At 50.6% G+C, this 26137-nt stretch overlaps 1 protein-coding gene across 10 annotated transcripts in view; it reads right to left on the minus strand.

Moving 5' to 3' along the window:
* Positions 1–836: 836 nt before the first annotated feature.
* Positions 837–26137, minus strand: part of Slc26a8 (solute carrier family 26 member 8) — a 58625-nt gene continuing 33324 nt past the window's right edge. For 2 of the 10 annotated variants that reach the window (XM_042265846.2, XM_076558386.1), the window contains 13 exons: positions 20684–20831; positions 20053–20140; positions 19620–19733; positions 18447–18625; positions 15758–15853; positions 14918–15024; positions 14769–14838; positions 13595–13687; positions 13344–13475; positions 10473–10856; positions 7833–7887; positions 7550–7734; positions 837–1735 (listed from right to left, as the gene is read on the minus strand). In XM_042265846.2, coding sequence (XP_042121780.2) covers positions 1220–1735; positions 7550–7734; positions 7833–7887; positions 10473–10856; positions 13344–13475; positions 13595–13687; positions 14769–14838; positions 14918–15024; positions 15758–15853; positions 18447–18625; positions 19620–19733; positions 20053–20140; positions 20684–20831 — 2167 coding nt within the window. In that variant the 3' untranslated portion in view covers positions 837–1219. Of the gene's footprint in view, positions 1736–7549; positions 7735–7832; positions 7888–8727; positions 8968–10472; positions 10857–13343; positions 13476–13594; positions 13688–14768; positions 14839–14917; positions 15025–15757; positions 15854–18446; positions 18626–19619; positions 19734–20052; positions 20141–20683; positions 20832–26137 lie in introns of those variants that run through there. The other 8 variants (XM_006983105.4, XM_076558388.1, XM_042265849.2 and 5 more) reach the window with 7 other exon arrangements.

Raw genomic sequence — 26137 nt, forward strand, 5'->3', positions numbered from 1 at the left:
TTCCCTGGAACTGGAGTTAGAGACAGTTGTGAGCTGCCATGTGGGTCCTGAGAATTGAACCCGGGTCCTCTGGGGAAGCAGCCAGTGCTCTTAACTGCTGAGCCATCTCTCAAGCCACCCCACCCCCCAGTCCTGGAACTCACTCTGTAGCCCAGGCTGGCCTTGAACTCACAGAGATCTCCTGCCTCTGCCTCCCGAGTGCTGGGATTAGAGGTGTGTGCACCACTACCTAGCTAGGCTTATTTTTTAATGTGCCTGTGTGTGCCTGCCTGTTTGTATGCACACCACATGCATGTAGTGCACATGGAGGCCAGCAGAGGGCATCAGATTCACTGGAATTGGAGTTACATGCACTTGTGAGTCACTTAGTGTGGGTGGTGGGAGCTGAACCCAGGTCCTCTTCAAGAACAGTCAGTGCTCTAAGCTGCTAAAAGCTGTAGCTCCCACATTTTAATTAAGTCTGGCCCTCCAGGAATACTGGCTCCAGGTTGGCTTGGAAAACCTGTAAGAAAGAGCAGCTGTAGATGAGTGTAATCTAAAGACCAGAGAGAGCCTGGTAATGTCATCATTGCCTCTGTTGGTGCCCCTGGATGGCTCTGAAGCCAGCGGTAGGGAAGAGAGACAGCCACAGCGCTCTCTGCTTAGCAGGGCCTAGGGCTCCAGGCCCGAAGCCCAGTTTCCCTTTGGCCTGGCCCCCTCTGGATGGTGACGATACCTTGCATATCAACTCCAAATACTACCTGGGTTTTCTTTTGCTGGTTCCCTTCTGGAGTCCCTCCCCCCTGACATTTCCTCGGGGTTGTGGGATACAGAGAGAAGCAGGAGAGGTCTGAACATTAAGTACAGTCACATATTTTATTTGAGCCTCATTTCTTTGGAGAAAGGGGAACAGAGAGGAGAGGAGGTAGTCAGAGACACTCTGGCACAGTTCCCAGAGACGTGGAATATGTGCAGGGAAGCCAGCACCAGAAATCTGCTGAAGGGGAAATCTGGGACACCTGGGGACAGACCTCAGAGATAATGTCGGCCTTGAGTCACGCAGCCTGGGAGTATGATGGGCATGTGATCCCAGAACCCAGTAAGAAGGAATTCAGCAGGTGGAGGGTCACAGAGCCAGGACCGATGGCTTATACCCAGCCTAGATCTCACGTCCAAGTGATGCCTTTCGGGCAGGAAGGATTTGCCAAGATAATCTGCCTGCTATCTAGTTCCAGTTCACCTACCAAGTGTCCTCGTTTAATTGGGGCGAGTTTGGATAAGCTTGTGGCTGTTTCTTCTCCACGGAGTGTGTCCGAGGTGGAACCTGAGACTGAGAGCTTGAAGCCCCAAAGCGGTAGGCAGTGAAGTAGTTCCGCCAGGGGCTCTGAGACCTTGCCTTGGTCCTAGGCTGGGGCTTCCTCTCTCTCTCTGTCTCTAGCTCTGGCTCCAGCTCTTCCTCCGTCTCAAGCTCTGTCTGGGCATCTGTCTCAAGCTCTGTATCTAGATCAGATTTGGCTTGAATCTCAGACTCCAGCTCAGATTCAGGTTCCAGCTCTGACTCCTGGTCCAAGTTCAGGTCCAGATCCAGACTGAGCCCCAGATCACTGTTCTGTTCAGAATTCAGCGTGGGCTCCAGGTCAAACTCCAAGTCATCCTTAATGGGCTTATGGATCTTGACGAAGTTCGGACTTGCCCGTTGGGAGCCCTCCATGATGCTGCTACCGGTTTTATGTCTCAGATTGCTCATATTGCCATTCTGAAATAACAAACATTTGGAGGAGTTAAGACTTACAAATTTCACTTCCAAGCAGTCAAGGGATTTCAGACCACACCAGGACGTAAGGTCCTAGAACCATGGCTTTATTGCCCAGCTCTGCTTCAAATCTGCACTGGTTTCTCAGTTCTTCACTATTCTTTGGGCTCAGTCAACTCCTGACTTCCACTCTCTGCCTTTTCTAGCTAGACTGGATTTCAGGAGACATCTTGTCCTCTTTCTTTATCTCAGTTGCCAACCCTAACACCATCCTGACGCCTCTGAGGCTGTGGAGCCTGGTCTCTCCCTTGGCTGTACTGGCAGCCGGCACTGCCTGACACCGCCCAGCCTTCTGGAATCTGCCCCTTCCAGCTCATCCATTTCCGGCCTGTGCACACACGTGGACAGTCTTCCTCCTGGATGCAGCTCAAAGGTGGCCGACCAGGCTCCCGGCTTTCTCTGTGGCCCAGCTGGCCCCTCGAGCACACCCTCGTTCATTTGCAGACCTGTCCCTGGCTGGACTCTATGCTCCTTGTTGTAGAACAGGGCTTGCTTCTAGATGTCCCTGGTATCAGATACTTCAGAGCCTGACACACAGCAGGTGCCCTCAAGACAGGAACTCATCTTGTGGAAACATTCCCCAACGCTCACCCCTTCTCTCCTTCCTTCCTGGCCTGGTAGTTCATGGCTCCTCTGTCTCTGCTGGCTTTTTAAAGGTCCCAGACCTTGATCTGGGGGCCCTTTTCTTTTGCGCCTATCCTCTCCCGATAGGTCATTTTATGGAGGCCCCTAATTTTTGTTGCTTTCTGTATGCAATGAATGACTCCTGGGCTCTAACACTCCCTGTGATCTGCAGGTGTGCGTGCCTTCCTGAGAGGGCACCTCCCCCAGGTCATTTGAGGGTTAACTTGAATTCAATACAAGGTAAAGCCTCCTCTTCCCCCAGCCTCCTCCTCCTTACATGCCAGGCTGGGGAGGGCACTTTCAATGCTAACTCTTTTTTTTTTCTTCTTTTATGTATATGAGTATTTTACCTATCTGCATGCCTGGTGCTTGTGGAGGCCAGAAGAGGGCGTCAGATCCCCTGGAACTGGGATTACAGATGGTTATGAACCACCATGCGGGTGCTGGGAATGGAACCAGGGTCCTCTGGAAGAGCAGTCAGTGCTCTGAACTGTGGAGCCGTCCCTCCAGCCCCTCAGTGCTAACTCTTAATGCAAGTCCCGAAAGCAAAGTCAGGTGAGCAGAGAGGTGCTCCTTAAAGAACACTGGTGCTGATGTCCGCCAGAAGCCACATGCGGACACTCTGGAAGCTTCTCCCACCAATCCAGGAGCAAGGCAAGACCTATACCTCCTGCTCACCCTGTCCTGAGAACCCCGACTTCAGCAAGCAGGACATAATAACAAAGTAAGAATCCTAACACTGAAAATAGTAGATGAGCGCTATTTTTGTAATTAAAATACTATTACATTTATTTGTGTGTATATGTGGGGGAGGGCACATGGGCATATGTGGGCACATGTGTGTGTGGACACGTGTGGGGGGCATGTGTGGGCACATGGACATGTCGGGGGCATGTGTGTGGGCATTTGTGGGCACGGGTGTATGGGTGGGCACATGTATGTGGGTGGGTGGGCACTCGTGTGGAAGTCAGAGGAAACTTGAGAGAGTCAGTTCTCTCCCTCCACCATTCGGGTCCTGGGGACTGAACTCTGGTTGACAGGTTTGGTGGGTGGTAAGTGCCTTTACCTGCTGAGCCTTCTTGACAGCCCTGTAACTTTTTTTTAAATAAAGAAAATCCATGCTAATTAACAATGAACCCTCTCGTGACTGCTAGAACAACCCACAAAGTTGGTCAAATAATTTTTGAAGTCCCTGCTTTCCTGTCTTTTGGAGCTTTCTGTCTGTTGTACACAGCTGACTAGTGGAGCATCTGGTGCAAAAGAACGTCACTTTTACTGTGGTTTTTAGTTTGCAAGCGGGAAGGATGGTCTTGCTATACTGTCCAGGCTGGTACCAAACTTGTGAGCTTAAGTGATCCTCCTGCCTCAGCTTCCTGAGCAGGAGGGTTATAAGTATGAATCATCCCATCAGACAGTGAAGACTTGTTTTGAAAAGCAATTAACAACAAAAAACAAGTAGACAGGGGATGGGTAGCTCAGCAGTTCAGAGCACTCTTCATAGGGACCTGAGTCTGGCTGTGGTTCACAAGCCCTTATAACTCCAGCCCCAGGGGAGCTGTATCTGGCATTGGTCTAGCTGAGGAGAGCCAGATGCCTTCCTGTGATTGGCACATTCAAAGACTAACTAAACACAGAGAATGCCCATGTCCAGAAAGAAAGGAAAGTGGAACAACACACATCTCAGCTTTCTCTGTAGTTTAGGGTAATTCTCCAGGAAACCTTGACAGGGATTTTGTTTGCCTTTTTGAGGGCAGGATGGAGCCTGAAGAATACTGGTAATAATGAGTTAGGAAATTGTGGACTAGAATGCTGATGTCGCTGGACTTCTTAACCAGTCTTCAAATGTATTATGAACTGATGCTGATCAAAACAGGATGCCACTAACAGAGCCACAAAGCAATAGCAAACCCCTAAGGTTTTTCATAAAATGCTTGTGTGAAGAGTTTCTCAAGCCGGGGAGCAGGAAAGGCTTACCCAACAGAGATAAGTAGGTGCTAGAATTTGTGTGGCCTTCAGGATTGATATTGAAATTATCATTATCAATGAAATTATCCCACTGTGGTGGGAATGAGAGGAGGGGCCTTTGGGGAAGCAATTAAGCAATTGAGATTGCTTGACCATCGAAAAACAAAACAAAGCTGGGTGGGCAGTGGCTCACACCTTTAATCTTTTTTTTTTTTTTTTTTTTTTTTTTTTTGGTTTTTCGAGACAGGGTTTCTCTGTGTAGCTTTGCGCCTTTCCTGGAACTCACTTGGTAGCCCAGGCTGGCCTCGAACCACACCTTTAATCTTAGCACTCAGGAGGCAGAGGCAGGGGGATCTCTGAGTTCAAAGCCAGCCTGGTCTGGAAAAATATGTTCCAGGCCAGCCAGGGCTGTTACACAGAGAAACCCTGTCCACCCCGCCCCCCCAAAAAAAAACCCAAACCCAAACCGGAATAACAACAACTGATGGAAGACACCCCAACATCAACTAAGAGCACCCTGAACACCGCCACCATTAGGGAGATGGTTAAAGATCAAGGCGTGAGCTTGGGAGTTGGGACCACTTTTGCTCTGTGGTTGTCTGGTCCTCTGGATAGAGCCATGAGCTGCTCTTGGCTTTTGATGGCTTTCAGGGCAGAGCTATGGTAGAAACTACTCACAGTCTGTCACTGGATGGGCCAGAAGACCGCACGCCTTGAATTCAGGGCACAGCCACCCTGGATTGCCACCACCTCCAGGTATCCAGCAAGAAAAATAGCCCAGGTTCCAAGTGATTTCTAGATCCAAAGATCACGTGGTGACTGAGTAGAGATGAGACTCTCGACACTCACCCTAAATCCACTGAGCCAAAAACTCAGGGGGCTGGGACCCAGAGGGCCCAACTGTCTTTCTCCGGCTGGCAATTTTAGGTGATTCTGATGGACACTGACATTTGAGAATCAACGGACACCTCTGGGAGTAAGAAGGGCACCTTTGGTCCCAAGGGCTGGGATTAAAGGCATGTGCCACCACTGCCCAGCTAAGAGAATTCTTAAAAAGTCTTTTTTAGGGGTTGGGGATTTAGCTCAGTGGTAGAGCACTTGCCTAGAAAGCACAAGGCCCTGGGTTTGGTCCTCAGCTCCGGGGGGAAAAAAAAAGTCTTTTTTACATTGTGTGTGTGTTTAAAGCACATTTAAAGCCCATGTGGAAGCCAGAGGACAACTTGTGGAAGTATGTTGGTTGGTTCTCTGCTTCCACCATGTGGGTCCCAGGGATAGAGCTCAGGCTGGCAGCAGGTGCTGTGAGGACGTGACAGCCAGCCCTAACCTGATGGCTCAGTGTCATTGCCTGCTTTATCCCAGTCATTAGAGACATTTTCCCCAGAGTGCTCAGACCTGTGTAATAATTTACACACAACTCCCCTGTGATGGCTAGGGAAACTTAATGTGGTGCCAGGCATCCCGTGAGGGCTGTTGACCTTTGCCCTGGAATGCCTGAGATCCTAGTGGCCTGTAGGTGAGATAACAGGATGATGAAACCAGACAGTGTTGGCCCCAGGGGCAGAGCCAAGCAGATCTCTGAGTTTGAGACCAGCCTGGTCAACAGAGTGAACTCCAGCCAGGGCTACACAGAGAAACCCTGCCTTAAAGAAAAAAAAAAAAAAAAAAAAAAAGCTGGAGAGATGGCTCAGTGGTTAAGAGCACCAACTGCTCTTCCAGAGGATCCAGGTTCAACTCCCAGCACCCACATGGCAGCCCACAACTGTCTGTAACTCTAAGATCTGACACCCTCACACAGACATACATGCATACACCAATGCACATAAAAAATAAAGATAATAAATTGTAAGAAAAAAAGATAGTGGTATTCCCACTGTGAGGCATTTAACCACTTGCTTTCTGCTTTTGGAAACTCACTTATCACTGTGGGGCTGGGAAGAAGTGAAGTGGTCTTTTTATTACAACAGGGAAGAGAAACACTGTAGGGAAGAAAAGAATTTTCTTGCCCAGCCATGGATTCCATAGATAATTGTAACGTCCACCTTTATAAATCCTTCCTGCGGGCGGTGGTGGAACACGCCTTTAATCCCAGCACTCGGGAGGCAGAGCCAGGCGGATCTCTGTGAGTTCGAGGCCAGCCTGGTCTCCAAAGCGAGTTCCAGGAAAGGCACAAAGCTACACAGAGAAACCCTGTCTTGAAAAACCAAAAAAACAAAAAAACAAAAAAAACAAAAAAAACAAAAAATCCTTCCCGTAGCAAACCCTCTGGCACTAGGGCTGCCGTGCTTCTGCTAGCAGTAAGAATAAACTCAGTTCATCTAAATCTGAACTGAGTCTTTCCCAGGGGATTGGACACAGCAGTGCCTTTCCCCACTGAGCCATCCTGCCGGTCCGCAGGAGAATTCTTGCTCCAGGTGGGGGTGAACCCGAGGAGCTCTGAGGTTTAGAAACGGGAGTGGACTGCAGAACAAACCAGAAAGTCTCGTTGACGGGGAAAAAAACTGTTCTGTAAAAACAGGGGCACATAACCTGTGAGACGTCTCAGCAAAACCCAGGAAGGGCAGGTTGGGGGGTGAAGAAGAGCTGTGTTCTGTAAGTCTGTGCATTTTTCATTTCTCCACATATTTTAAAAACACTTATTACCACGGCAGCGCTTCTCTTGTCATAAAAATGCAAGAACAAAGACAATCAGATAACACTACAGACTCTGATCTGGGAAGCCAAAGTCCACTCAGGGTTAAGAACGGTTCAAACTGCTGATGTACGTGTCTTCCTCTCTTGCATCCGGTCATGATGAATGAATCCTCATTCCTCACAGTGTAAGGAATCGCCCCAGTCCTGGGAGGGCAGACATGCCTTCTGCTCACCAGACTTAGGACTCACCTGGAGGTGGTGGTAGGGAGGCTCTAGAGTCAGTCTAGGGGAGGATTTCAAACATGCAGCAGTCGGCAACTGGCGTGACACTAACCACAGGGTGATATGCAAGGACATCAGAGGCCTCTGCTGACCTGGGGCTGAGGGGGTCCTTGAAAGCTCAGGCCTCCGCCATTTATGATTGGTCCCAGAGCATGCTGGCACAGGTGCAGCCCAGCCTTTTTGGGACACCCTTCACCTCCCATCAGGCACCCCCCTCCCCTCTCCTCCCCGGCCTGAAGCTCCCCGGCCTCCAACCTTGTCCGACTCCGAGTAGGTTTCCTGTATCACTGTCTCATTTGCATCCATGCTCAACTCCGAGGGCTCAGGGTTCTTCCTGGACAAGGCGTAAAGCACGGCGTCGTGGAGGCTGAGGAAGAGTTGGGCCTTCGTGATGCCTTCGTCAAAGAAATCATTCTTCTCGAAGGACTTGACCACAGAGGCTACAAGCCAAACCCAAACACGCAGGGGTCAGCGCCTGGGAGCCGAGCCCCGGGGCCCAAGATGCACGCTCTCTCACAGGGTGGAGGGTACTACTCACTGTGACACCCTGAAAGGAGCACCAAAATGTTGGCGTTGTAGAAAGCATTGCACATCTGCAGAGAGAGAGAGCTGGACTCAGAGAGTGGGTGGCACACACACGCACACGCACACACACGCACGCACACACACACGCACACACACACACACACACACCAGGAGCAGCCCACTAGCCAGCTGGGCTCTACCCCCTTGTCAGCCGTTCACTTTGGGGGGACTCTGTACCTCTTCCTTCCAAGCCTATGAGCACTGGGAGAGTGGCCCTCTGAGTGCCATGGCTGGGGACACAAAAACCAGGGCATCTCATGGTGGGTGGGGGATGGGAGGTAGGGGGTAGTGTTGCTTAAATCCTAGGCAGGGAGACTATTCCCATGGTAACATTGACGTGAGGAAGACTCGGGATAGACGGGGCAATGATGCTCTTGGGAACATTCTAGATAGTGGTTACAAAGAGTTACCCTCCTTTTAAAGAAGATGTGTTTTTATTCACGTTCATGTGTGTGAGTCTGTGTATCTGCAATGTGTGGCTGGTGCTCATAAAGGCCATAGAGGACATTAAATCCCCTGGAACTGGAGCTACAGACAGTTGTAAGCTGCCATGTGGGTGCTGGGAATTGAACCTGAAACCTCTGGAAGAGCAGCCAGTGATCGTAACTGCTGACCATCTCTCTCTCTCTCTCTCTCTCTCTCTCTCTCTCTCTCTCTCTCTCTCTCTCTCTCTCTCTCGTTAGTTAGGGTTTTTTTGTTTTGTTTTGTTTTGTTTTGTTTTTTGTTTCCAGACAGGGTTTCTCTGTGTACCTTTGAACTTGTCCTGGAACTCACTCTGTAGACCAGGCTGGCCTCAAACCACAGAGACTGTCTGCCTCCTGAGTGCTGGGATTAAAGATGTGTGTCACTACCGCCCGTACTGTCTATTTATTTGTCAACCGCATGTTCTTTACTTTAGGGTAAGTGGAACATAATAAATTCCTCCAATAAGAAATGCACAGAACCATCACAGAAGAATGAGGAAGCCCGGACTTTAGGGTATAGATGGAGACCATGAGTCTCACAGCTGTAAGGAAAGGATCCTGGCTCGAGTGGATCAGAAAGCCTTCTGTGTAGGTCAGGTGTGGGAGCCAGGATACAAGGTGCCTCTGTAAGAATGGGAGGCAAGAGAGGGGAGGGGAGAAGAGCCAGGGAAAGGCAGACGCCTGAAGCTCTGAAGCACTGGGTCCTGGACTTCTCAAAGGAGGGCTGTTGTGGGGGCTGCTGGGAGAATGGAAGGCAAAGGTGTGCGTACATGTAGCCAGCCGTCCCTCAGGCAGCATCGGAGAGTATGGGCTGAGGGACTCTGAAGCAGCTGCAGGAACAGCAGGAGACTAGAGGAAGGCACCCTGGCCCGGCACAAAGGCCTAAGATGGAAGAGTTCTGAAAGGAGACCCAATGAATTACATCTGGATCTAAACTGGTGGTGAGGGCCAGGCATGGTGGAGCACACCCTTAACCCTTGCACTGGGAAGACAGAAGCAGGCAGATCTCTGCTTGTCCCAGGCCAGCCTGGCAGGTCTACATATCAAGTTCCAGAGTTCCATACCAGCCAGTGCTACATAGTATGAGACCCTGGCTAAATAAAAACATTTAAAAAGGCAGGCAGATCTCTGAGAATTCAAGGCCAGCCTGGTCTACAAATCGAGTTCCAGGACAGGAAGGGCTACACAGAGAAACCCTGTCTCAAACAAACAAAAATAAATAAAAGTAAAGAAAGATCGCAGGCCTAAACTCACTATGTGGCTGATGATCACCTTGAGCCACCCAATTCCTAGCCTCCGCCCCCAAGCGCTGAGATTATAGGTATGCATCATTGCAACCAGCTTCTCCGGTGTTGGGGATGGAACCCGGAACTTCCTGCGTGCTAGGCAAGTGCTCTGCCAGCTGAGCCACATCTCCAGCCTTTGGGATGCTCATAATGTTAACTCTCTAAGCCCCGCTCTCTGCGCAGCCAGTCAGTTTCCCTGCTTTGGAAAGCTGCTCACAGCCTCAGCTCAAAGAGGAGAAGCTCCTTCAGGAGTATGAAGGTTTCATACATCAGGATCCAAGTCAGAAGAGGGCATGCCCATCAAAGGAGCGCAGCGCACGATGGGGCGGATCCGTGAGAGCCGGGAGGGAGTGTCCAGCATGTTTAAACTGCGGCCATTGCGGAGAGGGGTGGAACAGACAGAAACGTCTGAAAAGGCGGCAAACACCACAGCCAGAATGGTAACCAGGCAGCCGTGCTGTCCGCTCTTCCAGAAAGCAGAGGCCTGCCACAGCGTAGGAGGAGGGGACCCTGCTGGGACCCCATAGGCAGGGGGTCAGTAACTGTCCTGGAGTTCCACAGTGGATGTTACATAGATACTGCCTCAGTGATATTAAGAAGCCACGCCACGCCCCCCCCCCCCCCCCCCCCCGCCCCATTTCTTGAGAATTGGTGAATGATTCAGGCGTAGGGAACTAACTGCTCTAGGCCAACACATCAGAGCTGGTCCGTTTCCTCTGTGTTCTGACCCAGCGTCCCCATCTCCAGTAACTGAGCCATGCCACGACTCACGGAATGACACAGGGATGGGGATGTGTGGGAGGGGTCAGAGCCGAGCGAGGGACAGGCCTCTGCGGTACCTACCTGCCTTAATACAACCAAAGCCCGGCTGTCCACATAGTGCACCATGGAAAAGTCCAGAATGATGGTGTGGATGTTGCTCTGCAGACCCGAGTCTGAGTACGGGCCGACGACGGATCTGGACCTACTCTGTGCTAAGCTTTCTGAGGTTTCAAGCGGAGGCAGTGAACTGTTTCTTGAAGGGTTGTTGGACAACCAGGCTTTCTCGGTGTCCTCGTAGTTCTGCCCTAGGTTTCTCTGCGATGTGGAGGACACTGTGTAGGGGATCTGTTCCTCGGAAGTGGTTTCACTCTCCAGCTCTCCGTTGCCCAGGTAGGAGCAGCGGATCAGGTTAATGGAGGACTGGTCATGATCCTGTTTGTTTTCATAGCGCTCTGTGTAGACAACCTGGGATGACAGAGGGAGGTGGGACCCTGATGAGACTCAACTCGGGCTGAAGTCCTTGTAGACTCAGTGTGTCCCCAGCTCCCTCCATCTCTCCTTTGAAGCTTTACCCCCTTGTGCATTTTTTTATGACGGCCCCACAATCACTTCATGCTCACAATCAAAGCCATATCCTAGTCTCTCACCTCACTGGTCCACAGAATCTTCTTCCCAACCAACTGTTTGTGTTCATTAGTGACATTAGTCTGTGAGCCAGACTTGAAGTCACCTTCACTTCTCAGGTCCCAGTGAGTCGCCAGTGTTTATTACAACTTCCTGTAAAGTGCTTGTTTGCTTGTTTTTTACATGTGTGTATGTATGTATGTATGTATGTGTGTGTGTATGTATGTGTGTGCTTGTGTGTGTTTTTACATGTGTGTATGTATGTGTATGTGTGTGCTTGTGTGTGTATGTATGTATGTATGTATGTGTGTGTATGTGTATACTTGTGTGTGTTTTTTACATGTGTGTATGTATGTATGTGTGTGCCTGTGTGTATTATACAGTGTGTACATGAGGCTGAACATGTCACACATATACAAGAGGCCAGAAGAGGGGACAGACCCCCTAGAACTGCAGTTACAGGCAGTTGGGAGCCACCTTCTGTGGGTGCTGGGAACCGAACGTGGGTCCTCAGGAAGGGCAGGAAGTGCAGTCGGCAGCCGAGCCATCTCTTCAGACCTGTACCTGGTCTCTGTCAGGCTTTCCTCAGCACCTTCTTGCATGCATGCAACAGTCTCCCATGCAGCTTTCTTAGGAATACGGCGGTTGATTTCTGGAAGCCTGTCTTTATCTCTGACTGCACCCACTCTCCTAAGAGACCCAAGCAGCTGGTATACACAAGGGCAGCACCAGGGGCTGGAAGTGCCACACGGTGCAAGGCACCAGTGTGGCCTCTGCATGTGGCCTGCGATGGCTGACCTTGTCAGTGTGACTGGATTCATGATCACCTCCTTGTCCCTTCCTCACCCTCCACTGTGTCATGCCTGCCTAACAATGTCAGCCTTTCTGGGACCCTGAGAGCCTCAGGGTCCTTGCCAAGTGCACTGGTACAGAGGACCCTCTGTCTTCCAGGCCACACCAATGTCAATGTCTCTCTCAGCAGCACACATTCGTTTGCCACGCGGGGCCGCCGGGTTTCTGAGTTCACGCCACTCTCGGTATACCAAGTTGTCTGAGTCGTCAGAAGCTAAACAGACTGTGCCGAGGATGGCAAACTCACACGGCGCTGAATGTCACTGTTCCGAGTAGACATTTTCAAGTGGGGCTGGAGAGATGGCTCAGCAGTTAAGAGCACCTGCTGCTCTCAAAGAGGATCAGAGCTCAGTTCCCAGCATCCATTTCGGGTGGCTCACAGTCATCTGTAACTCCAGCTCTAAGGGATCTGATGCTTTTCTGACCAGTGTAAGGACCTGCATACACACACCACATACATATATCATATATATACACACACCACATATACACACACCATATATACATACACACCATATATACACACACACCATATATACATACACTCCACACACATACACACATCATACACACACACCATATATACACACACATGCATATATGTACACACCATACACAAACATACTATATATACACACACACCACACACACCATATATACATACACATATATGCACACACACCATATATACACACATACATATATACACACACCATAGACATACACACCAGATACACACATACATGCATATGCACACACATATACATACACACATATATACTCACACCATAAACATACATATATACACATACATACACAAACATATACACACACATACATGCACAAACATATACACACATGATACACACACATACAAGCACATACACATATACATAAATTAAAAAAAAATCAAGCCAGGCGGTGGTGGCGCACGCCTTTAATCCCAGCACTTGGGAGGCAGAGGCAGGCAGATCTCTGTGAGTTTGAGGCCAGCCTGGTCTACAGAGGGAGTTCAGGGACAGCCAGAGCCACAGAGAGAAACTCTGTACTGAAACACAAAAAAGGAAAAGGAAAAGGAAAAGGAAAAGGAAAAGGAAAAGGAAAAGGAAAAGGAAAAGGAAAAGGGGAAGGAAGGAAGGAAGGAAGGAAGGAAGGAAGGAAGGAAGGAAGGAAGGAAGGAAGGAAGGAAGGAAGGAAACAAACACACAGACACATATACACAGACACACACACACACACACACACACGAAATCTGCCGTTTGGATCAGGCCCAGCCCACGTTCTTGCCACTGCAGCTCCCCTTCTGTCCCACCACCACCCCCGACTTCACAGGGCCCTCGCCCCATGTCCGGAGTCCACTGAGTGCGGGCTGCGCGTGTGCATTCATGTGTGTGGAGCCACTGTTTTTCCTGGAGGGAGCGGCGGATTGCTGGTAAAGGAAAGGGCGGGGGAGCAGGAAGGACAGGCGTGGCTCACCCTGGGCTCCGGCTCCAGCTCTTCACAGTCGCAGAAACACCGGCAAATACTCTGTTCGGATATACTGGTCTGACTTTCATTAAACAGGGTGAATATTTCTTCTTCTTTAAGAGGCCTCTTCACCATATTGACCTGGGAGGCAGAGGAGGGTCACACAGAGGCGCCTGTGTGGAAGGAAGGGTGCTGGAAAGGGAGGCCCCAGGCTGGGGGAAGCCCGGGGGGGGCGGCGGGCGGGCAGGCGGTGGCCTCACCTCCTTCAGCAGCTTGTGCTTCAGCTTGTACACGTTGACAAAGGTGAGGGAGCTGCAGCACTGCAGGATCTTCACCCCAGGGATGAGCACCGCCTGCAAGACACGGGGCCAGGGGGCTGGCGTCGCTGGGGGAGCGGGCAGCAGCGAGGGGGCGGGCGTCGGGGCGAGGGAGCGGACGTCGAGGGGGCGGGCGTCGGGGCGAGGGAGCGGGAGTCGAGGGAGCTGGCGTCGAGGGAGCGGGCGTCGAGGGAGCGGGCGTGGGGGAGCGGGCGTCGGGGGAGCGGGCGTCGGGGGAGCGGGCAGCAGCGAGGGAGCGGGCGTCGAGGGAGCGGGCGTCGAGGGAGCGGGCAGCATCGAGGGAGCGGGCGTGGGGGAGCGGGTGTCGGGGGAGCGGGCGTCGGGGGAGCGGTCCTGGGGGAGCGGGCAGCAGCGAGGGAGCACCAGGGCCTCTGCTCGGCAGGGAGTACGAACCACGCGGTTGTATGGCTCAGCAAGAGCTTCTGGCCTCGGTGGGGTGAGGGCTAGAAAAGCCCCTTCCCATGTCACCCCCAGCTCTCCCTCCCTCTCCAGGGTCTCACTGTGTACCTCCGGCTTGCTTGGAACTAGAGCTGGGTCTCACTTGCCTCTGCCTCCAGAGCACTGAGGTCAAAGGCCAGCAGACACCTCCACACCTGTCACCTTGCTTTGCTGTCCTCTTCCATTTCCCACTCTTTAGCTAGCCCCCCCCCATCCACGGTGAGAGGGCCCTCTGCTGGCTGTAGGGGTGTAAGGACACCGGTCCCCTGAGCCTCATGCCCCCCACGGCCTGTGAGAGGGCTGTAGTGCCTTGAAGGGCTGGGCCGGGCTGGCTCTTCTCCACACTCCGCTTCCCCTTCTGTATGTGTGTGGGCACACAGGCATGCACGTGCTCTGAGGTGTATGAGGTGCATGTGTGGAGGCCAGAGGTTAAGGTCAAGTGTCTTCCTCAGTTGCTGTGCACTGTTTGCCGAGGCAGGGTCTCTCACTGAAATCCAGAGCTCTAGGACTCCCTTAGTCTAGATACCCAGCTGGTACCAGGATGTCCTCTCTGGCCTCCCAAGCACTCAGATTCCAGTGAGCTCTGGGGAGGTGAACTACACACACACACACCTTTGCCCACTGAGCCATCTGCCCCATCCCTGGGCTGGCTTCTTACCTCCCGGTAGTCATTGATGCTCCTGTAGATGTTGGTGTTGGGGATCTGACCCAAGACAAGGATCTTCGATCTAGAAGGGAAGGCACCTGTCTTAGGTCCCCTGCGCCTGGCCTTGCCAGGCTGCCCTCCACTTACCAGAGCCTGAGTACCTGTGCGAGCGGACAGTGATGACAAAGAATGCAAAGACTAATGAAATAAGCAGTCCCACGTCTAGTCCCAGGAAAATAGCACAGGAAAATGTCACCATCCAAACAACCTTGTGGGAAAAGGATGGAGGGGAAGGAGACCGTGAAAATGAGCAGAATGGACCTGGCCCTAGAGGCTGTCTAGACATTCTCTGATAGATTCCTGATCATCTCTCTCTCTCTCTCTCTCTCTCTATTGCTTTCCCAAAATGTCATTTTCCCTGTGTACAAAGTGAAGACAATGTTATCTACCTTGTGGATGGTAGGACAGGTTGACATGAGAAATCACACTTGGAAAGCCAATCAGAACTCATGGAATGATAGTTAATTGTCTGTAATTAAACATTTATTTTAAATGTGTAATTATGCATATTTATTTATTTTTTAAATTTTATTTACTTTATGTATGTATGTATGAGTGCTCATGTTGTTGTGGTAGTCATACGTGTGTGCAGAGATGACTGTACATGTGTGTGCCTGCATGTGGAGGCCAGAGGAACTATACACTTCATGTTTTTCAGACTGGGTCTCACATTGGCCTAGAGCTCCTTGTAGGCTAGGCCGTTGGCCAGCAAGTTCCAGGGACGCCCCTGCCTCTGCCTTTCTAGTCTGGGATTCTAAGTGTGTGCCACAGTGCCCAGCTTTCTCAGGTGGGTTCCCGGGGTCTCTAGTGGCAAGACTGACTGACATTACCCTCGATTGCCCCTTTGGAGATGCTTGGGGATGCTGCCCCAGCTGATTCTGTCCCCTCTGCAGGCTCCAGCTCCACCCCTTCCCCCCGTCCCCCGGGGCCTCTGTACTCACACAGTCATATTGGTCCTGCCTCCACAGACTGGGTAGGTTGTAAATGGTTTCCAGGTAGGGTATCACATTGCTCAGGATGATCCCCGCCAGCACGGCCTGTGGGAGAAAGATAAATGGCGTTACCTGCCTTGCTCTTCCCCGCTTTCCTCTAGAGTGTGTCACATCGGGCAAGGCCACGCCAAGGTCAGCCTTGGCCTGGCCCAAGTCTGGGCTTGCTTTCTGAGAAAGCTCACTGAGGACACAGCACATGCGTCCGCTTAAGAAGGGACAGCACAGGCAGAGTCCGGTGTGGTTTCTTCCCCACCGCTTTAGGTTTCTCTGTGTAACAGCCCTGACTGTCCGGGAACTAACTCGTTCTGTAGACCAGGCTGGCCTCGAACTCACTGAGATCCAGGGCCTGCCTCTGCCTCCCGAGTGCTGGGATTACGGGTGTGCACCACCACCTGGCACTTTTTTTTTTTTTAAATAAGTTGATATTGATTTTACCTACTTTTAAAGATTATTTATTCTTGTATTTTATGCATAGGAGCACACTGTCTTCATGCATACCAAAAGAAGGAATCTGACCCCATAACAGATGGTTGTGAGCCACCATGTGGTTGCTGGGAATTGAACTCAGACCTCTGGAAGAGGAGCCAAGTGCTCTTAACTGCTGAGCCAACTCTACAGAGACCCTGTAGCCAAGCTTTTAACAATGTCGGAAAGGGGAGCCAGGTGTAGTGGCGCACGCCTTTGATCCCAGCACCCGGGAGGCAGAGGCAGGTGGATCTCTGTGAGTTTGAGGCCAGCCTGGTCTACAAAGCCAGTTCCAGGACAGTCCTGGCTGTTACACAGAGAAATCCTATGTTCAAAAACCAAAAACCAAACCAAACCAAACAAAAACAAAAACAAAAACAAAATCTCCAACCAAAAATAATGTCAGAAATTGTGGGGAAGGAAAGCATCTTAACTCCATAGGGGTTGGTAGAATTCTTCTTTTTCTTTTGGGTTTTTTGAGACAGGGTTTCTCTGTGTAACCCTGGCCATCCTGGAACTTGCTCTGTAGACCAGGCTTGCCTCAAACTCAGAGAGATCAGTCTGCCTCTGCCTCCCCCAGTGCTGGGACTAAAAGTGTGTGCCACCACCACCTGGCTGAATTCTTTTTCTTTGAACCTGAGGCAAGGAATATCTCCAGGAAACAAATCTCATCATAAAGCCATGTACAGCAAAGCTATGTCCTTTCTGAATACTAAGGGAAAACACTTGATTAAAAATTAATTACATTCCTACATACTTTCATTTAAAAAAAACTTTTTTTTTTTTTTTTTGTTTTTTTGTTTTTTTGTTTTGTTTCTATGAGACAAGGTCTCTGTGTAGCTCTGGCTACCCTTCAGCTCACTCCATAGACCAGGCTGGCCGACAATCCTCCCGTCTCTGTATACTGGGTGCTAGAATCACAGGTGTATGTCCCCATGTCTGGTCTGGGTAGTTTTTGTCACTGAGGAGATAGATAGCCTCGGCTAACGTTCTGGCATGTTCTGTGTATCTGGGCACGAACCTCTGTCATTGCTTAGAGTCACTTGGTTACAGCTCTCAAACAAAGGGAGGAAGGGACCCAGGGACGCCGCCACAGCCAGCTGAACACAGAGCGGGCAGTGAGTCTGCAGCCCCGGCTCCCGATGCTCTGCATAACCGAGAGGCCGTGGGACAGCGGTGGAGGGCAGAGTTCAGACACAAAAGGCACAGGAGCCTAAGTGGCTGAGTCTCACTGGCGCTGGAGTCAGGCATCTGAATCTGGTGTGTCCCTCGCTCCTCGCTGAGTCCCCACACCTGAAGCTGAGCTTACAGCTTAACGAGACCAACCGTGATCGTGTTTCCTGACCACTCACTGAGTTTAACATGATCTGGTGTTACAGGAATAGAGACTTGGATTACATACAGACATGGATTCCACGGAATCATGCTTACTGTCCAACCTTATGATGGCGACACTACCGTGATTACTGCTGTCTGTGAGTTCGAGGGTGTTTGTGTGCCTGAGCACCAACAGAGAGGAGAGGAGAACCTCGAAGGTCCTGCTCTGTCACTCTTCACCATATTCCATATTCTCCTTAGATAAGGCTGCTCACTGAACCGGAAGCTGAAGCTGGCCAATTTTTTTTTTTTTTTTTTTTTTTTTTAAAGCTAGGCTGGCCAGTCAGCAAGCCCCAGCAATCCTCCTGCCTCTGCTCACCTCCTCCTAGCATGGGGGTTACATACATGTAGCCACACCTGGCTTTTCCATGGGTGCTGAGTATCTGAACTCAGGTACTCGTGCTTTTACAGCAAGCCCCCTTGCCAACTGAGTCGTCTCCCTGGCTCCAAGACGTTATTATTTGAAGAAAAACGACTGGAGACCAGGAAAATGCAACTCTCTGCATGGATGCTCAACCAAGATCCCTTCTTTCTTTCTTTCTTTCTTTCTTTTAAGATGTATTTATTTTTATGTGAATGCGTGTTTGCCTGCATGTATGTATGTGTGCCACACACATGAAGTGCCTGAAGAAGACAGAGGAGGGCACTGAATCCCTGGGTCTGGAGTTATAGAAAGTCGTGAGCTGTCACGTGGGTGCTGGAACAACCCCGGGCTCCTTGATGACGACGAAGCCGTCTCCCCAGCCCCCAGCCCCCACCTTTCCTGATTTTACCTGAGTCACTCAATCCCACTTACGTTAGGCATGTTGTGGAAGAAGTTCCCCATCTTCACCATCAGGAGCATCATCACACCTGCGCCTACCAGAGATGCAAACTGAGGAGACAGAGCCGGTTGGAGAGAGACCGTCAGGAGCGTGCTGGTCCCTGTCTTCAACTGAGGCCTTCTGTTTGCTGGGAAGCACGTCATTTGTTCTTCTTAAGAGGAGTTAGGGTTCAGCACACATGCCTTTTAGGATCTTAGTGAAGCAGTCGACACATAGTAGTCACTTCATAAGTGTCCTGTGACTGCTGACTGGAACGTTCCAGTTTTCCCTGGAATCCTAATTGTCACAGCTTGGGACTATGGATCTCCTCAAGTATATGGCTTGTATTCCTTCAAAACGTTAGCCACTCCTCACACAACTTAGAAACTCCACCCCCGAGCAGATACCTCACTGACAGCCCCAAGTGCCACCCATTCTATTTCCTGTGTAACTAGATGCCTCGCCTGTCCTGTGCTGCTGGGAGCTGTGACAACTTCCCATCTTCAGTGGCCTTTCATCTTGTCTGTTTGGTATTTGAAAGAGGACCTCATGATGTAGCCCTGGCTGTCTTGGAACTTACCCACTATGTAGACCAGGCTGGTCTCGAACTCACAGTCTCTGCTTCCTGAGTGCTGGGATTAAAGGTGTACACCCCCATGCCTGGTGTGTCTCATCTTTTTGAAAGGTTGTTTTTATTTCATGTGGATGACTATTTGCCTGCATGTATATATTTGCATCATGTGTGTGTGTGTGTGCCTGGTGCCTGAGGAGCCCAGAAGAGGACGATGGATCTCCCAGAACTGGAGTTATGGGTGTTTGTGATCCACCTGATATGAGTGCTGGGTATCAAACCTGGGTCTTCTATAAGCAGTAAATACTCTTAACCATTGAGTCATCTCTCCAGACCCCCAGCAGGGCTGGAGATGAGTGCTGGAATTACAGGCATGTGCCCCCTCCCAATAACTTTTAAGACAAAATCTGAGCAAAAATTAAGGTGAGCATGGGATCCAAACTCTTCCCAGAGCCTCTCCACTGACTAGAACATTACAGCGAAATCAACCCAGATGAAGCCCTTCTACAAGCAGCCAGGCAGACAGCCATGCGGACAGACGTGCATCTCTTTCCCTATGGGGACACAGTAGGGATGGGATCCCTTTTCAACACACCTGCTGTCTTCCTCCAGACTTGTCCTGGATAATAGTCCTGGCCATGGCTCCCGTGAACACACAAGACCTGAAAAAGGAGCTGACCACGTTGCAGAGGCCGATGGCTATTAAGTCCTGTGAAGAGACAGCAGGGCCTTTGAGCCCACTCTTGGTTGAGGAATCTGAAGTTGAGCTGGAGGTACACTGCCTTGAGAGGCTGGAGTTAGGGTTCTTATGCCCTTCCAACCACACTTGGCCGTAGCCTCCTCAGGAAGCGTACAGGAAGGGCCGATCTGATCTAGATTACATTGTGTCTCTGGCCTAGCCTCTGATCATAGGGGAAGTACTTTCTGAAAGTAATAAAGCTGACTCCTGCTCTTTCCTCTTTTTCATGACCCCTGGGACTTGGGCAGACAGAGAGCTCAGTGCTGGCCTCTCCCCGCTCTACACTAACCTAAGTGTCTGGCTGGGACACCGCTTGCCTCTGGGTCCCTCTTGACTTTTCGGGAAAGTACCACTTTCAGAGTAGTTGGAGATTTTTCCTAAAAAATAAAAGCAAAGGCCAAAGGCAGGGCATTGTCGTAGCGACAGAGACGAGCAGCCTGGTCTGTATTGCTCTTGTGGCACTGGTGCCCCAGCATGCATCTGGCTCCTACGGCCATAGGGAAGGAAGACAGGGACTCTGCCAGCTCAGCAGTACCATGCCATGTGTTATCACTCGCCACCCTGTTTTGAGACAGGACCTCATGTAGCCCAGGCTAGCTTCACTTGCTATGAAGCTAAGGCTGGCCTTTAACTCCTATCCTGCCTCTGCCTCTTGAGTGTTGGATAACGAACATGTGCCCTCCCCACCTGGTTAATTCTTTGCTTCTCTGCACCGTATATATCATATCCATTCTAGGGGAATAACGCTTGTATGAGTTCAAAGTTACACATCCTCCACTTCTCAGAAACCTCATGCGGTTGCAGTCCAAATCATGGTGCAAGTAACTCTGGTTAAAGAGGAAGGTAACCTTCATGTTGGGGCGGGGGGGGGGGGGGGGGGGTGCTCAAATCAGAGAACAAGAGCACACGGGCTCCCTCACCTGGTTGGAGTTGATTCTGTAGTTATGGAAGCTGGCAATCTTCTTGCCCAGAGACACGAGCAGAAAGGAGCTGACTAAAGATAAAGACATGGCCTGTAAAATAACTCTGGTGAGAATGCCGAACTCTGGAGTCTCGGGGAACACGAAGCTGGAACAGAAGAGTGGAATTACTGCTGGGTGGTGAGGAGTCCCTTACCTTGCCTCTTCCACGCCTCCTCACACCAGGCAGGCCTCCTGGCCCCTCCCCTGCCTGTTTTCCCTTCCTAACAACACTAAAGGACAAACAGAGCAATGGAGGCAGTGGCAAGCTTGCCGAAGCAGTGAGTGAGCTGAGCCAGGTTCCAAAGGCCATCAAAACAACATCCTCTGCGGGCTCAGCCCTAGTCCCACCTCACAGAGAGGACACACACCAGGTGTGATTCAAGGAAAATGTTTCCATCAAAACAACATCCTCTGTGGCTCGGCCCTAGTCCCACCTCACAGAGGGGACACACACCAGGTGTGGTTGGAGAAAGATGTTTCCATCAAAACAACATCCTCTGTGGGCTCGGCCCTAGTCCCCCCCACCTTACAGAGAGGACACACACCAGGTGTGGTTGGAGGAAGATGTTTCTGCTGCTGCCTGAGAGCATTCTGCGGGGCGTGCTGAAGGTTAACCCTCCATCCAGGATGCTTTAGAGCTCAAAGGCTCCACGAGTCTCTCTATTCACATTCTTCAGGACAGGCTCTCCTCCCTGCCCTTCATTGGGGTACATACAAATTCCACCCACAGTTTCTCTCCTGGAGTTTGTTTTTTTTTTACTTTCTGAATCAGAATCTCAGGTATCCCAGGCTGATCATGAGTTCCCAGTGCTCCGTCTGTGCCTCCCCAGGCTGGGGTTACAGTTGTGCACCCTCACGCCTGGCTGATTGAACTGTGCACTTTAAAGACTGAGTCTTCCGGTATGTCAAAATAATAATTAAAGAGTGGCACAAATAACTATACCAGTGTATTTGATAATTCAGAATAGCCGGGCGTGGTGGTGCATGCCTTTGATCCCAGCACTTGGGAGGCAGAGGCAGGCGGATCTCTGTGAGTTCGAGGCCAGCCTGGGCTACCAAGTGAGCTCCAGGAAAGGCGCAAAGCTACACAGAGAAACCCTGTCTCGAAAAAAAAAAAAAAAAAAGAATAAATGAGCAAATGTTGGGAATGATTCGAACTAACCAAGTGTTCTCCAGGAGCGACAGATAACCCGAAGCAGACACCGTGACCACGCGGTGTGATGGTTGGCAGCCACTGTCAACCTGAGTATCTGGATCACCTGGGAGATGAGCCTCTGGGCGTGTCTGGGGGGAGACCTGCCCACTGTGGACAGTGCTGCACATGGCTGGGAGCCAGGACTGCAAGAGGAGGAGGGTGCACACCTCCCTCTGCTTCCTGATGGAGAAGGCCTCCTTGGCCCGGGAGGCTGCATGCTCGCCTTATAACCGATATGACTAAACCCCTCTCCCTGTGCCGCTTCCGTCACAGAGTATTTTACCACGAGAAAGTGACCGAGACCAATAAGAGTTTTGTTTAACAACATGCAAGCTGGGCATGAGCACTTGACTGCCCATCAAAAACCCAGAACCTCGGAAGCAGAGTCCACAGGGCCAGGAGTTCAATGCTTGGGCTGCCTAAGACCCCATCTCCAAAACACAAACTTAAAAAATAGCACATTTCAAACTGAATTATAATTAAGAGCCTTCCCACAGTGAAACCTTCAGGCCTACATAGCTTCACTGGTGGATTCTACCAAGTGTGTAAGGAAATCATGCCAGTTTTATAGAAACTTCCAGAAACTGAAGACGTAAGGAAAAGACGATCTCAGCCAACGTTTTTCATGACCAAAATGGAAGAGATCTGACCAACATATAAAATGATAATATGACAGAACCACACGGGCTTCCTCTCAGGACATGAGAGGGTTAACCTTCAAATGTGTATAACATTCACGATAGGAAAAGTCAAAAAAGGGAAAGAAACCCTGATGGTTGGGGGAGCTTATACACACATATGCACATATGTGTGGATGGATGAATATATATATCTTCATGCCGACACAGTCCTTTACGCCTAATTTAGGAGAATGGATATGGTCCATCTTTCATTTCTCTATTTTTGTGGTAGACTTTCTGCAGAGCAATAATACCTTGTCCAATGAAAACTTCCTAGTTCAGGGTTAAAGCCCACATCTCCATTTTTGCTCATTTATGAAGTTGGGTAAGAAAGTGACCACTCCAAAGAGGTAAATAGTAAATGCCGTTCACTACACAAGTCCAAAGTGCAAGCCACTGTATTCCTCCTCCTACAGTCTGTGTCACTCAGTCCCTTTGGTTTGGTTTTGGTTTTCCGAGACAGGGTTTCCCTGTGTAGCCCAGGCTGTCCTAGAACTTGCTCTGTAGACCAGGCTGGCTTCATAATCACAGAGATGGACCTGCCTCTGCCTCCCGAGTGCTAGGATTAAAGGTGTGCACCACCACCACCACCACCACCACCACCACCACCACCACCACCCTGTGCTCAATTCTTATCAGCAAATCAAGATTAAAAAGAAGCTGGATGCGATAGAGCACATTTATAATTGGAGTACTTGGGATGTGCATGCTGGAGGGTCAGGAACTCAACGCTGGTCTAGACTACCTATATCACAAAAGCCAAAACCATTACCCAAAGCAATAAAACAGAAAACACCAGGAAATATGAACATAACAGGAGTTAAGTTACAGTGTCCAATTTTACCAATTCCTGGCAGCCATGGATAAATAATTTAAAAAAAAAAAAAGGAGGGGACAAATAAAGAACATTCAAAGCAATGTTAAATTGGATTTCTGAAACGTTTTCTTCTCTATATGTGAATCTTAAAGATAACTGAAGTGGGCTATGTATTTTGGGAGCCATTAAGAATACAAACCAGGCTGAGAGATGGATCAGTGGGTAATGCTCACTGCTGCTCTCCACCAAGCCTGACGTCCCGAGTGTGATTCCTGGGACTCTCACGGTATAAGGAAAGAACCAACTCCCACGAGTTGTCCTTGGACCTCATATGCATGCTGTAGCATGCAATCCCCCCCCCAAAAAAAAGTGTAAAGAAGAAAACACACACACAAAAAAAATAAAACAGAAAAAATGTTTAAAAAGAATGCAAGTTGCTGGGCATGGTGGTATGCACACCTTTGTTCCCAGGTGGATCTCTGTGAGTTCGAGGCCAGCCTGGTCTATAGAGGGAGTTCCAGGACAGCCAGGGCTACACAGGGAAACCCTGTCTCCAACAACAACAACAACAACAAAGGAACGCACGTACACTGAGTATTGGTATAGTCCACTGGTTACCATCAGAGACTTGGGAAGGACACAGAAATGAGCTTCAATGGTGGCTGTGCCACTGTCTGGATGTCGCGTCCTCTACCCTGACGAGCCTCAGTTTCCTCCACAGGAAGACCCTGCCCCTTGTACTATTGTGGGGGGCAGGGGAAGTAAATACGAAGTGTTCACCGCATCACTGTTCTCGTCCTCTGACTTCCCCTGTCCTCCTGCCCCATGCTGGAGAGGCGGTGTCTGCTCCTGCCTGTTACGGGGTAGGATGTCAAATGCATTTGGCCATCACTGCATTTCAAAGGGAATGGTTAGGAGATGGGCCTGGTTCAACGTGACTGCATGAAACAGCCTGCCTGTTGTCATCCTGGAGTTTAGCCAGTGTCCCTAGCACTTTGGGATTCCCCTTTGAACAATGTGGAGACAGGAGCAGTGTTCTTTAAAAGTCTGCCTGTGGGAGAAGACAATTCAGTCTAGTCCTTTCCAATCAAAGTCCAAACGGTAACTGTCTGATGGCGGCAAGAGTCTGCCCTGCAGTCACTCACAGATGAACCAAATGCAGAGGAGTCGTGAGTCCCTCAGAGCCACCAGCACGGTCAGAGGAAGCTACCCAGTTAAGAAGAAAGTGTGGTGCGATGGCCGAGTGCTCGCCTGGCCTGTGAGAGGCTCTAGCTTCAATCCCGCCCAATTTAAAAAAGAGAAGGAGGGAGAGGAAGGGGAGAGGCACTGTAACCCACACTCAAGTGGGTGACGGCGAAGCCACAGTTCTCCCCAACATGGAAACCCGTGTTTTCTATTAGAGACACTAGGAAATGCATCTCTCGTCCTATCTTTTGTTGTTGTTGTTTGGGGGAGGGGGATAGTCTCTTGCAGCCCAGGTTAGCCTTGTGATTGATGTGTAGCCAAGGCTAGCCTTTAACTCCTAATCCTCCTGCCTCCACCCCTAAATGCTGGGATTACATGTGGGCGCGACATGCCTGGCTTTCTTGCTCTGCTCTTGGAAGTTAATCAGACCAGGGCGGGGCTCGGTAGACCCATAATGCCTATAGACAAGAGAATCAAGTCTGGTGTTCTGGGCATCCAGCAGGTGTCTTAGTAAGCTGACAGGCTCTCTTAGGAGGAGAACGGCTGTGCTGGCTCGTTTGCTCACACCCTCTGTTCCACACTCGATCTTGGCTGGAAGGCTGAGGTCTGCACATGTGTTCTAGGTGAACTTAGCAGTAGCCAAGTGTAGTGGGTAGCCATTCCAGCTTGGATCTGGAAGTTCCAACCCCCACTGAGACTCTGGCAACTGTCACGCCTACGAGGCGGGGCGAGGGGAGGTGCTGGAAGCCCGAGAGCTGGATGGGCCAGCGCTCTCTCTGGGTGCGCTCTCTGCGCCTGACCCTGGACGGTGGAGATTGACTGTGCAGAGCTCCAGAGAACACCGCTGGATTGCGATACACCTTCCCCAGACCCCCGCGACCTATCCATTCCTTCATTTGTAAGTCATCCACTAAATAAATCTTCCTTTTAACTACGTGGAGTGGCCTTTATAATTTTCCCCAATATCTGGCGCCCACGTGGGTCAAATTCCAAAGGTCTGGGCGGCTCCTGCCCTCAGCCTGCTCCCCGGCTGGCGGGTACCTAAACCCGCCTGCAAAGTTCCATATAACCAGTCCATTCCCGAAAAGGGGAGCAGCTAGTCCGGTCTCAGCTCCCTAGCTTAGCCCCGAGACCAGTGAAAAACCGCTGCGAGTGAGGTATCCGGCCCCCGGCTTCCAGCACCTCCCCTCGCCCCGCCTCGTAGGCGTGACAGTTGCCAGAGTCTCAGTGGGGGTTGGAACTTCCAGATCCAAGCTGGAATGGCTACCCACTACAGCCAAGTAGTGCTAGGAAAGACTCTGAGGTAGGCTGTGTGGAGAGAGGCCTAGAGAAGGTCTGAGAAGGGGAGAACAGCTGGCCATGAAGGCACACTCATCCCTGTCATCCCAGGACTTTTGAAGTTGAAGCAGGGATTAGCATTCAGACCGGCCCCTTGGGGACCCGCCCAGTGTCCTGACATCTTAAAGTCCTCTTTAAGAAAAAAACCTTCTTTCTCTCTCTCTCTCTCTTCCTTCCTCTTTCTTGCCACCCTCTCT

The sequence above is a fragment of the Peromyscus maniculatus genome, chromosome 21 (assembly GCF_049852395.1).
Source record: "Peromyscus maniculatus bairdii isolate BWxNUB_F1_BW_parent chromosome 21, HU_Pman_BW_mat_3.1, whole genome shotgun sequence".
NCBI classification, from domain to species: Eukaryota; Metazoa; Chordata; class Mammalia; order Rodentia; family Cricetidae; genus Peromyscus; species Peromyscus maniculatus.